At 32.8% G+C, this 12,880-nt stretch overlaps 1 protein-coding gene across 1 annotated transcript; it reads left to right on the forward strand.

The window, feature by feature from the left end:
* Positions 1-1,123: 1,123 nt before the first annotated feature.
* On the forward strand, positions 1,124-10,524 carry LOC114185196 (Polynucleotidyl transferase, ribonuclease H-like superfamily protein). The gene is made up of 9 exons (XM_028072781.2): positions 1,124-1,271; positions 1,358-1,427; positions 1,535-1,613; positions 1,855-1,936; positions 3,171-3,279; positions 9,411-9,499; positions 9,604-9,668; positions 9,762-9,840; positions 10,078-10,524. Exons 1-9 carry the CDS (start codon positions 1,218-1,220, stop codon positions 10,246-10,248), a joined length of 798 nt encoding a protein of 265 aa, XP_027928582.1. The 5' UTR covers positions 1,124-1,217; the 3' UTR covers positions 10,249-10,524.
* Positions 10,525-12,880: the final 2,356 nt, after the last annotated feature.

Raw genomic sequence — 12,880 nt, forward strand, 5'->3', positions numbered from 1 at the left:
GTATGTATTATTGCATTATTATTATTATTTTTTTATCACATGATATTATTATTATTATTATTATTATTATTATTATTATTATTATTATTATTATTATTATTATTATTATTATTATTATAGTGACATACACAACTTACTTTTATTTAATATGAGATCATATCTCAATCACTTATATATAATTTTATTTTGTTGTTGATTTATCTTTAAATATCTGAACTCATAAAGTAGTTACTAAAATTCGTAAATTAATAAAACTTAAAAATGCTTTTTTTATAATGATAGTTATATTGCATTTATAATAATAATTATTATTACATTAGTATAGTGATATTATTATTGTTATTGTTATTATAGTGATATTATTATTAGTATTGTTATTAGTATTTTTATCACTACGTGATATTATTATATTGACATTATTATTATTATAGTTAGATACACATTTTTTTTTACTACGAGAATATATTTCGATTATTTTTACTTTTTATTTATTTTGTTGTTAATTTATCTAAACATCGAAATAATTATTTGAATTTAAAAATTAATTACTTAGTTAAATGATAAAACTGAAAAGTAACTTTTTATATGAATAATTATTTCTATTTAACAAACAATAGTTAACAAGATAGATTTATAAAAAAAATATGTATTTTTCTATATTAAATTATAAATTATTGTTGTTAATATTAACATTAATATTAACATTTATATTGATATTTTTAGGATAAACATTTTTATTATTATTATCATCGGTTTATTATTTTATTATTATGTTTATTATCGATAATGTAATTGTTATTGCAAGTATTTTTTTTAATTATAAAAAATGTTACTGTAGCAAATACTTTTATTAAATAAATTTTTAACTTTTTAAAAATTTATAATTTATAATTATTAATAATATTATTATTAGTATTTTTAATGATTAAATGTATAACTTTTTAAATTTATTTAGATAAATATAATAATAATTATATTATTATTCTATAAAAAATAAAAGAAAATAAGAGCCGTGCGTATCACATACTAGTTTGAATATAATTTGAGTATTAAAATCACATTAAAATTTATCATATAAAAATCAAATTTAAAATGGTTTAAGTAATATAATTTGTAGGGTGCCTCCTATTTTCTTTCTTTTGTTTGAAGTTGAAACTTTAGAAGGCTGAAACCCTGATTGTGAAGAGCGCGCAGAAGACCACACTAGCGGCGAACACATGAAGAAACCGAAGCAAACGCAGTTGAATCCCAATTGGCTTCAACTCCAACAAGTGCCTCTTCTATTCTTCTTCTTTCTGCCTTCTATTCGACAAACCCATGTCTCTACGTCATTTTATTGGTGTTTTTCAATGTGCAGAAGCTGAATGACTCCAAGGCTCCAAGGACCTTCAAAAGTTCAGATAAAGTTACCCCAGAATCAATATTGGGTAAAAAAAGTTGATTTTTCTTCTGGGGTTGGACTGTTTTGGTATAAGAGGTGAAACCCTTGAAAACAATGTATCCGTGTGTGACTCTGTTTTTTTTTCTCTTACAGGGAAACGTAAAGAGAGACCAGACGAGGAATCCAATGATAGTCAGATTAATCCTCTTATTCCTGTAAATGATGATTCAAGGTGACTACAGTGAATTTTATGTGTTACTTTGTAGTCTTATATTGGTTTGTGTGTGTGTGAGTGAATTTGAGTTGCATCTATGCGATTAACTGAACGAGAGTTTAATACTTCATTATTTTGAGTTAGAACTTGTTTTTTCCTGTATTGAGTCTGTTGACTCTGTCTAAGCGTGCTATGTTATTATGGAGCTTTCTGGTCATTTTAAAGTTCAATATCCTTTAACTTATTAACCATCTGGCAGTCTGACAGATGCAGTGGCCATGGATTGTGAAATGGTTGGTGTTGGTCAAGGAAACAAAAGTGCTCTTGGAAGAGTAACTCTGGTATTAAGTTTTTCCTCTCCATCTTCGATTATTATCTTTAGATTTTTCCTCCCCATGTTATGTTACTACAGTGATTAATTCATGTCACTAAAAAGTACAAAGAATGTTTGATTGGCGAATATGAACTAGTAACTAACAATTTTTTCCATTTTCATCATAACCGATTTATGGTTTATGGACTATGGATTGGTGTTGCCTTTTACTTTTTCATTCCCAACATAATGTTCACGATCTTGTAGACTAACATGCTTTTGCCTGAAGCAATATCATGGTTATGTATACTTAGGTTGTCTGCTGTTTAATCATGAGGTGCTGTGTTGCTCAATTGATGTGAGCTCCACATGAGTGGACTTCACCTGCAGTGGAAGATTTTGAATCCCACTGGAAGTACCAAATGTTTTGGGCTACACTATCAGACTCTTTAAGTGGAAATTAGTCTCACCCCCAAAGGTAGTGGGCAGGGCCACACCTTGTGAGAGACCCAATAAAAACTAGATTAGATGTTATTTGTACATATGTCATCATTGACTGTCTTCTCCCAGACTTTCTTTGAGTCTCTTGTCTACTGTATTGGCCTACAGGAACGTGTTTCTTGTATTTTATCACCTTATACGAACACGTTGTTTAAGTGCAACTGTGTGAGGGTTAGCTAGGAAGTAGTTGAATGAAATCCCATTATTAATATCCATGCAATGCAGAACCCATACTTGATAACATTATAAAATTATTGTGTGAAATTTTTTGGGGGGCTGTTTTTTCGTACATAAAAGATTAGATTGAAAGCACCAGAACATTACATCCTGTATATATTTGAAACCTAATCATCCTAACTTTAGTATGTAAGAATTCATACCTTTAAGACTGAACTGCTCCTGCATAGTGGAATTGTAATTTCACATTTAACAGAAAAACCAAACGAATGGTGTTAAAGGGTGGTGCCGTGGCCACCATGGTGGACTGGCATGGCAGATATTTTGCCAACTGATTCGCAATTTGTGAAGGTTGGCCTACTATGGCATCGCCATAAGCCACGATAACACACTTTAAGGCAGAATTTTGGCCTTCCATTGTATTCCCCCATGTACATTGATAATTCCGAACTAAACACTAAACAACTGAACATTGATTTCCAATATTCTTTGGCATAAGTATTTTTTACAATTATCATTAATATGTTCATCTCCCCTTGCTTTGTTAAGTCTTTTATTTCTAATATTTGTTCAGTTGATGGCAGGTTAATAAGTGGGGAAATGTTATTTATGACGAGTTTGTTCGGCCAATGGAACGGGTTGTTGACTTCCGCACTAGAATCAGTGGCATAAGGCCTCGAGATCTTAGAAAAGGTTTGATATTCTTTTGTTTATGTTAGAATCTTGTAGATATGTTAGAATCCCATAAGTATTGCAATTGATGATACTTAAAATCAATTAATGATATTAAGATCAAGTAGATTGATTTTATATTTGTGTTATTAGCCTAAAACAGGTTAATTGAATATTCTATTGTTATGTGTCTCCTTTATAAATTGAATATCTTCGCTATGGTCTAAACAAATAAAATTTATCATATGCTTTCTCGTTTTCTCTCTTCTCAACTTGGTATCAAGAGCCTAACAAGAAGGCAACTCTAATATATGCTTTCCCTACAGACTCATTGCACAAAGGGATAAATTTTTGGAAACTATGTTTTTCTGTTTATGTTTTTTTTCTGTGCTGTATTTCATAGTTCACCGTGGTCATTACTATTCCCTGCTGGTTCAATGAGCTGTTTGTAGCTGTCAACCACCACCACTGGCTTCACCTTGACTTGTGATAACCAACCTTAACAATTGCTCTTCCATTAGGCGGCTCACATCCCTAAACCCCACTCTTGACTTTTCACATCTTTGCCACTACCTCCATTGCACGTGACGAGACCTTCGATAAGCTTTCCAACAAATTCTTTTGTGATCAAACTCTGCTCGCCTATTCTAGTTTTGGATTTGTGGTCTTTCTTCCATTCTGCACACCATTTGGTCCATATCCTTTTTATGGGTTGGCTATTCTTTGTTTAACTAGCTATTCTCTATTTGGCTGGTTATTCTATGTTGGACTGTTTTCCACACTGCTGGACTGTTTTTCTCTCTCTTTGAGGTTGATCCATGACGACTCTGAAACTCATGCATCTTTTCACCAACTTTGTCACTGCCCTGCTATTCTGCTGACAAGTTGGATGCCAATAACTACAATTTTTGGGCCGTAGACATCAAACTATGGCTCAAAAGTCAAGGTTATCTTGACCATATCTTACCATTAAAGAAAATAATGTGGTTGAACTTGCAAAGCTAATTGAAGTGAAATTTGTGCTCAACTTTGTGGGGTCATCAAGTCAACTATCTTCATTTCTCCGTCAAACAAATTTTCTGCTCCCACAATACATTTGAATTATTTGGGATGAGACCAAGTCAATTTACACTAGTGACAAAAAAATTCTATAGGGTATGTATGCCAACACCCCATGGATGTGGTGGTGACAAAGACACTTGATAGAACCATGTTAAACTATTTGGGTTCTATAGGTGTTTTTCATGATTTTAATTAACTTCTGCCTCTTGATGTGACCCCTAGCAAAGAAATTGGAGAATCAACTTGTCCTTCTCATGCTACTACTTTATATGGTTTACATGCAAAGCACTCTTAGGTTTCGGACTAGATTTTAGGATCTCTTCCTATTGCTTGGTCTTCTTTGCTTGCATCCCTACTAAAGCAACACTCACTCATTGTGAGTTAGACCTATGTACTTGTTAGAATAAATAGTCTTAAATGTGATTTATTGTACTATTGTACTATGTGCTAGACCTAGTACCTACGAGCATGCTTTAGACCTAGTTCCTTGGAGCATCTTCTAGAGTTCTCTTCTTTTCTCTCATCCATTGTAATGTATCTCAAACTAGTATAAAATGAAAACCTAAGAGGAGAGAACTCTCTCTCTCAAATTAACACTAAATCTTCTTCCTTTAATCTCAAGTTGGTATCAGAATAATGGGTTAGAGTCTATCCTAACAAAATTTGATTTCCACCCGCTATAGAACCATTCATTAATGTCTAGTCCCACACTCGAGATATATATACCTTAACGTGATGGGTGTGTGTTGAAAGTCTCACATCAACTAGAGATAAGGTCAATTTAAAGTGTATAAGTGGGTGCAAACTTTACTTTCTAAGCCGGTTTTGTGGAGTTGAGTTAGACTTAAAAGTCCACTTCTTAATGGTGCCATCTATTTTTTTTGGTTTTTCAGCCACAATCTCATAGGTATGTGATCATGGCCACACTCACAAAAATAATGATGATCGTAGGTCACGATTCAAGTGACTGTTGCCACAAAATTGGTCACACCAATGATTGCTATTATGCTCAACATGGTTAACCCCTAGAACAACTTTTGTGGTAAACTTTACTGTAGATTCTCTTGCATGCAATCTTCAATGATTTCCTTCGATAACATGGGGACCATTAGGTCTCTAGTTCCATTGCTTTTGTTGGTCATATTGGTAATTCTTTTGTTGGCATCTCTCACTCTTTAGGCTGATTTTGGTTCCACCGATCATGTAATTGATACTAAATCCTTTTTCCATCACTTTCTTACAAATGGTTCTAGAAAATAGTCCTAAGGTGTTTGTATTGATCATCCTCTTCCCTTTCTTTATATTCTTTATGTTTTTGGAGGCTCTTTTTAATTTATTGTCCATTAGTAAACTTACATGGTCTCTTGATCGTGTCTTATGTTTTACTAAAGATTAAATGTGCTTGTAGGATTAAAGAATAGGGTGGACAATTGTGTAAAACATTCAATGTTATTGATATCGGATAACGGAAAATATCCGCGACTCCAAAAACCGTTATAAAGTTATAACAGAAATCATAACGGGTTATGACGGAAGTATTACGGTAAAAAAATATAATACCACCACATATAATTTTAATGAAAAAGTAATGATATTATGTATAATTATATTGAAATTTTTTTTGCAAAATTATTATAGTGAAAGTAGAATAGTAAAAAAAAATAGACTTGACGGCGGCCGGTGGCAGTGGCGGCCGGAGGTGGTGGTGGCCGGTGGCAGTGGTGGCTGCTGGGTGCTGCTACAGTGATGCTACAACGGAAAATAAGGCACTGTGAAAAGAAAGAATTGACTGGATTGATTTTGAATAAAAGATTAAAAAAAATTGACTGTGGGGATTGAACAGAATTCACTGCTGGTGGCTAAAGGGCTAAAGGAAGTTAGGGTAAAAAGGTAAGAATGAAGAAAAATGTTTAAAATTTGAGTGGGTGTGGGCCAGGCCCAATTGTTTAAAATAAGTTAGGTTTCCACGCGTTTCCTTTCTTCCTCACAAGCATGCCGCCGCCGCTACTGCAAGTTCTTTCTTCTCTTCGCTGCCCCAAGTCCTTTCTTCTCTTCTCTTTCGCTCATCCTTTTTTTTTCTCAGTTCGATATTTTCGCCTCCATCGTTTCACCACCGCAACCCGCCATGCACAAAGCGGCCTCCATGGGCCGCCATAGAAAATCCGATTCGCCTCTGCCTTGTTATGGCGGCAGGCTCGGAAACTGGTACCGATTTCCGCCATGGCCGATATTCAATAACACTGAAAACATTTTATTTATCCTTGTGCCTTCCAACAAAATGAGACTGTTGAACAAAAATCAAACATCTTCTTGAAGCCACATGAACTCCTATTTTCCCCTCTCATGTTCCTCATAGTTTTTGGGGTGATGTTGTCCTTACTGTGTGTTATCTTATCAAACACATACCTTCCTCAATATGAACGATAAAATCCCTTGTGAAGTTCTATATCCTCACCACTCTATTTATCCTTCATTGTCTTAGGTCTTTGGTTCTACATGTTTTACTCATGGTCTTGGTTTTGACATTGACATACTGTCTCGATCTCATAATTGTTTTGTCCTCAAGTATTCACGGTCTCAAAAGGGTACAAGTGTTATTCCCCATCTTTTCTTATGGAATTCATCTTTGCTAATGTCACCATCTTTGAAACAATTACATTTTTTGGGCTTGCATCATTTGTATCTAAGACTTGGAACATCGTTCCTCCACCATTTGGGAAGTTTGTGGTTGGTTGTCAATGGGTATATGGTCAAGATTAGTCTAGAAGACAAGGTTGACCAACTTAAGTCTCTCATTTCATTGCAAAAGGTTATACTCATATCTTCCAGTTAGATTCTGGTGATACTTTTTTCTCTAGTTGCCAAAAGGCCTTCTTTGCAACCATTCTTGTCGATTATTGTCATTTGTCATTTGCCTCTCTTGGACATAAAGAATGCCTTTTTGCATGGTGATATGCAAGAGGAAGTCTACATCAAGCAACCTTGCTTTGTTGCTCAAGGGGAGTCCTCTGGTCTTATATGTTTGTTATGAAAATCTTTATATAGCTTCAACCAATCACTTTGAGCATGGTTCAATAGATCTAGTACTGTGATTCAACAATTTGGTATGATTTAAAGCGGGGCTGATCATTCTTCCTTCTATTAACACTTGTTGACTGCATCTATTTGGTTATTTATGTTGATGACCTTGTCATTACAAGCAGTGATCAAATCATCATCTTTTTAAGTATTCTCAAAGGAAAGATCTTGACAAACTAAAATATTTCTTTAGGATGAGGTACACAGTAAAAAATGAGATCATCATCCTCCAAAGGAGTATGCAATGGTATTGTGAAAGAAATAGAAATGTTAAATTCCAAGATAGTCGAAATCGCCAAAGGATCCCAATGTCAAACTCATTCCAAATTAGAGGGAGCCTCTTCCAAATTCTGAAAGGTACAAATGGTTGGTAGGGAAGTTGAACTACCGTTCTATTACTTGTACAAATTACTCATTCATAGTTAGTGTAGTAAGTTCCTTAACTCCTCATGCACGATACATTGGAACACAATGACTCACATTATTTGATATATTAAAGGAGCTCTAGAAAAGCACTTTTGTATGGAGACAAAGGGCACACTCTAGTTGTGGGGTATTTTGATTCAAATTGGTTGGGTTCCCCCACTCAAAGAAGGCTGACCTTTGATTTTTCTATACAAAATGTTGTAGTTAGGTCTAGTATGGAGGTAGAGTATCAAACTACGGCTATAGTCAATCAAAAGCTTAATGACTCAGAGTTGCTTAAAAACCGAATTTTGGAGAAGTTACATAGCTATCACTTATATGTGATGATCAATTTGTTATGCGAGTTGTCTCAAATCTAGTATTCCGCAAAAGGATATTGAAGTTGATTATTATTTTGATAGAGAGAAAGTCATGTTCGAAAAATTATCTACTCTTTGTGTCAATTTCCATGATCAACTAGTAAATATATTCACTAAGTCATTAGAGGGTCCTTGGATTAATGACATGCAACAAGCTTGGTGTATATGACCTATATGCTCCGATTCTGAGGGAGTGTTAGAATCTTGCAAATATGTTAGAATCTATAGATACACTAGCTGATGATATTAGGATCAATTATATGTATTCTATATTTATGTTATTAGCCTTAAATAGGGTAACTGAATATGATGTAATTGAGTAGTTTTTCTGGGGGTTCATGGAAGTCGTCATATGCCTTAGTTTATCTCTTCTCAACAGTCTACCATTTTAAATACAATTGAAAGTTTTGGAACTTAAAAATTCCAATGATATGAATTATACCTCATTTCAATTTCCTCGAAGAAACATCAACTTCATTATATTCTTTGAAAGTTTCAAGGAGTCACAATTTATTTACTCTTACATGCATCATTCACTTCTTTGGACAATTGTAGCTTAGTTTCAAAATTTTTTATATCATCTCTTTTTTACTGATAAAGTTTGGACATTTTTCAAGAGCCACTGATTTTTCTTTTTCTTTATCTTTGATTGGAGTTTTCTTTTCCGTGACTTAACCAAAGCAAAGCATGTGTTCTGTGCCTTAGTTGGTCCTAATCGTGTTGTTAGAACAAAAGTTTCTAGAGCTGTACTGTACTGTACTGTATTACTCCTGAACTATTGTAGTGTTATGGCTTATCTGGGGGATGGTGTTTTTGGGACAACCGGTTATTTCACCAATCAAGTATGGTTATAATGTTTTGTAATCAAAATCCGGTTTTGTTTGCATATATTTGCTAATCATTCCAAGATATTTTTTTGTTCGGATATTAAAAAATCAGCTTTTACATAAGAAAAAGAGTGTATATGAAGCTGAAAGGAAAAATAATCGTGAGTTACAAAATGCCTAGATTCATGAAAACAGCTGAAATTGAAAAAAAAAATGAGCCATGTCTGCACTAATATTAAGATGTTAGGGTTCAGGTGCTCAGCTATTTGCATGTCTCAATTTCTAGAAGCAGCCATAGTAGTTTTATTATAAGTACGAGGACCATGATTTTCCTAACCACTTCTATGATACTTATGCCAATAAACTAATACAAGTTTCAACATGATCATTAAATTTGTAGCAAAGGATTTTTGGACTGCTCAGAAGAAAGTGTCAGAGTTGATCAACGGAAGGATCCTTGTTGGTCATGCCTTGTCCAATGACTTTAAGGTCTACACTTGAGTGATTATTTCTTCCACGTTCTTGATTTGTGTGTATGTTTCTCTTTTCAGCCTTTGGTGTTTAAAACTAAGAGTTGGACTGTATTTCTGCAGGCATTGTTATTAACTCATCCCAAGAAGGATATAAGAGATACCTCCGAGTACCAACCATTTCTAGGGTGCTGTGACCTAATTGCTTCATCTACCTTAGGTTTACATTTCTAAGTATTCCTGTTATTCATTATAATAAATTTGCATTTGGGTTTAAGCAGATCAAGTAGCAGAAGAGCACTGCGACATCTTGCTGCCGAACATCTTGGTGTGCAGATCCAAACAGGAGAGCACTGCCCAGTTAGTTTATTTTCATTTTTTTCCTTATATGATTGATCAGTGACCAATACAAGACTATTACTGTGTTGAGTAAATGATAATTGTCTTTCTAGGCTAAAAGTTGCACTCGCTTTAATTGCTTGTGCCATTCTCAAAAGTTTGACTTTTTGTTTTTCATTTATGCAAACCTGCATTTTTTGTTGTGTCGCTGTATCTCTAAAACATGAAAAAAAAAAATCTAACAAAACCATGTTTCAGATAGAAGATGCTCGTGCTGCTATGCTGCTTTACCAAAGACATAAGAAGGACTGGGAAAAGAGCATAAAAGATCAATTTCGGTTCAAGCAGAAGCAAAGGAAATCGAAGCAGAAAAAGAAGCACAAGATTGAAGATGCTTCAAATGCAAACCATGTTGAAATTGAATCCTAGATTTGCGTGCCCTTTTGAAAACATCTGGTCAGGGGACCTCCCCTTCAATACTTGTTGTATTGCTTAGATTTGGACTCCAAGTACTGTTAAAAGAAACAGTTTTGCATCTAAGTATAATTGGTAGGGAAAAGCTGATCTCAGTTTTATTGAGTAGAAGTTATGGTAAGTTATTATGTACCCATTATTCAATTTGTGTTACACAGATCTATATGTCGTGTACTGTATTTCATAATACTTTAGTGATATTTATTAAAGAAGTAATTCATTTATAAAGTACTATCATGTATTTCATTTATAAAGTTCTGGAACTTTTATGATGATAATTTATAATTTATTTTGATAATATTTAATATACATATTATTTTGATTTTGATTTATATAATAATAATTATATATTTATTATATTTTTAAAAAATATTATATATTTTTATTATGTTTTAAACAAAATTAATATTTTTTAATATACATATATAATGTATCATATTTTATTATTTTTAAATTGATTGTATCGTGGTATCAAATATATATTGTATAACCATAATAGTGGTGTATAATATAGTAAAATTTATGCTTTAGTTTAAATTAAATCAACAGTTTACGTTAGAGAACTTTTATTTAGACTGATAATTTTTTTTTTGATTGAGATACATATATCATTATCGATTAAAAGCTCGTGTTTGGATTTACGATGAATTATCTAAAGTTATGTTGAGATATTAGTTAATTTAGTCTGTAGAAAATCTAAATGTCAAGTCTCATGGTGCGGAATGGATACTAAACTTACAATTCAATCATGCACCCTTTTTTTTCACACTTCCCCCATAAAATATTTTATCCCCATATATACCCCTGAGTAAAATATAATTAAAATTTTAAATTTCTTTCTTCTTTCTTCACACGGACATGTCTCTTTATCTTTACGTTCTCATTTCTATCATCTTTCTCATCCATCATCAATTTCATCTTCATTATTTTTTGGATTGACTAATCCAAACTTCCGAATCTGGTAATACATACTTAATTGTTTAATCCGGTACTTAATTTCTGGATTGGTCAATCTAATATGCATTATTAGATCTGAGAGTGTATACTAGATTACCCAATTTGGTATGTAAATTTACATACCTTACATATGAGATTGGTTAATCCGATATACAATTTTTTATCCAATAATGCATACTGGATTGGATAATTCGTATACACTTTCAAATATAGTAATGCATACTAGATTGATCAATCAATAAGTGCTTTTTTGTTGTTTTTTTTATTCAAGTTTGTTATGCATAGGTTGTTATGCATGCCCTAAAATGGACTCAGCTGCATGAGCTAACACCTCATTTGGCATCCATCCTGTGTAACCTGAAGTGATCATGTAATATGTGCTCTCATGTTTGAACAAAGTTTGAGCTCTTGTTGTTTGCTATTCCAGTAGTTGCTTTGGTGTAATTGGCATCATAAATATGCATCCACATCACATATTTTTCTATACTCTCATTGTAAATAACTGTTGGCCTCTCAAGCACATTAGATGTGTGCAAATCATTGGTTTCATTTGTTTCATATGTTGCCAATACAATCCCCTCATGTTCCCATGTCCACAAGTCCTTCGAAGAATAACAACCAACTCCAATGATGTCTACCAATCCGATATTTACATTTACATACCAGATTAGCCAATCTGATATATAAAATCAGATTGGGTAATCTGATATACACTTTCGAAGCATACTGAATTGACAAATCCAAAAATTTAGTTCCGAATTAAACAATCTAGCATTACCAAATTTGAGAGTGCATTTAGGATTAGTCAATCCAAAAATAGTTGTCGAGATGAAATTGGTGATGAATGAAAAAGATGACGAAGATGACAACGTGAAAGTAAGAGGGGCCGTCGGCATAAAGATAGAAGAAAAAAAAATTAAGATTTTTAATATATTCTATTCACGGATAAGATGGGATAAAACATTTTATAGGTGTGCTGGTAGAAAAAAGGGGGTGCAGGGAATAAATGCTCTTCAATGAAATACAAACAACTTTAGATTTTATTGTATTCAAAAATAAAAATTAACATTGCAACTATTTATTCAAATACACCCTAGCCTGTGTATTTTTTCTTGGGAATGAACTATTCTGGAATAAATTAATATCTGATTATGCTGTGTGTGAGTGTGACACCAAAATACTATTAGCATGATTAATCTTCACTCTAGAGGAAAAAAAGATTAGGATGTACATATGGTATAACAGAAAAAAGAAATTACAATTAGGATTATTTTCTATTCTAAATTTTTTTCTTCTGTAAGACTGTGTTAAGAAGAAAAATGTAGTGAGTAAAAGTTCCTTTGCTCCAAATCTATTTCTGTACACAGTTTAAAGTTTTTAAAAGTATACAGTTTTCCTTGATAAATAAACTATTAAGACCTTTGTTATCTTTATATCCAAACAAACTATAATACTATTTTTTTTTAATAAGGAAATGCAACACTATTTAATAAGGAAATGCAACACTATTTAATAAATTCTAAATTTATTTTTCTGCAATGGTAAAACTTGATGACAAGTATTTAGTTGCCAAAATCCTTATTAAAGAATGTTTTTTTCTTACAAATAAGCATTAGCAACGACCAAGGCG

The sequence above is a fragment of the Vigna unguiculata genome, chromosome 5 (assembly GCF_037176805.1).
Source record: "Vigna unguiculata cultivar grain cowpea cultivar isolate G323 ecotype 2 chromosome 5, ASM3717680v1, whole genome shotgun sequence".
Classification (NCBI taxonomy): domain Eukaryota; kingdom Viridiplantae; phylum Streptophyta; class Magnoliopsida; order Fabales; family Fabaceae; genus Vigna; species Vigna unguiculata.

Coding starts and splice junctions, on each gene's coding strand:
- LOC114185196 (XM_028072781.2), top strand. CDS start 1,218: ATGAAGAAACCGAAGCAAACGCAGTTGAATCCCAATTGGCTTCAACTC. Junction 1,272..1,357: donor ATTGGCTTCAACTCCAACAA/GTGCCTCTTCTA, acceptor TTCAATGTGCAG/AAGCTGAATGACTCCAAGGC. Junction 3,280..9,410: donor GCCTCGAGATCTTAGAAAAG/GTTTGATATTCT, acceptor TTAAATTTGTAG/CAAAGGATTTTTGGACTGCT.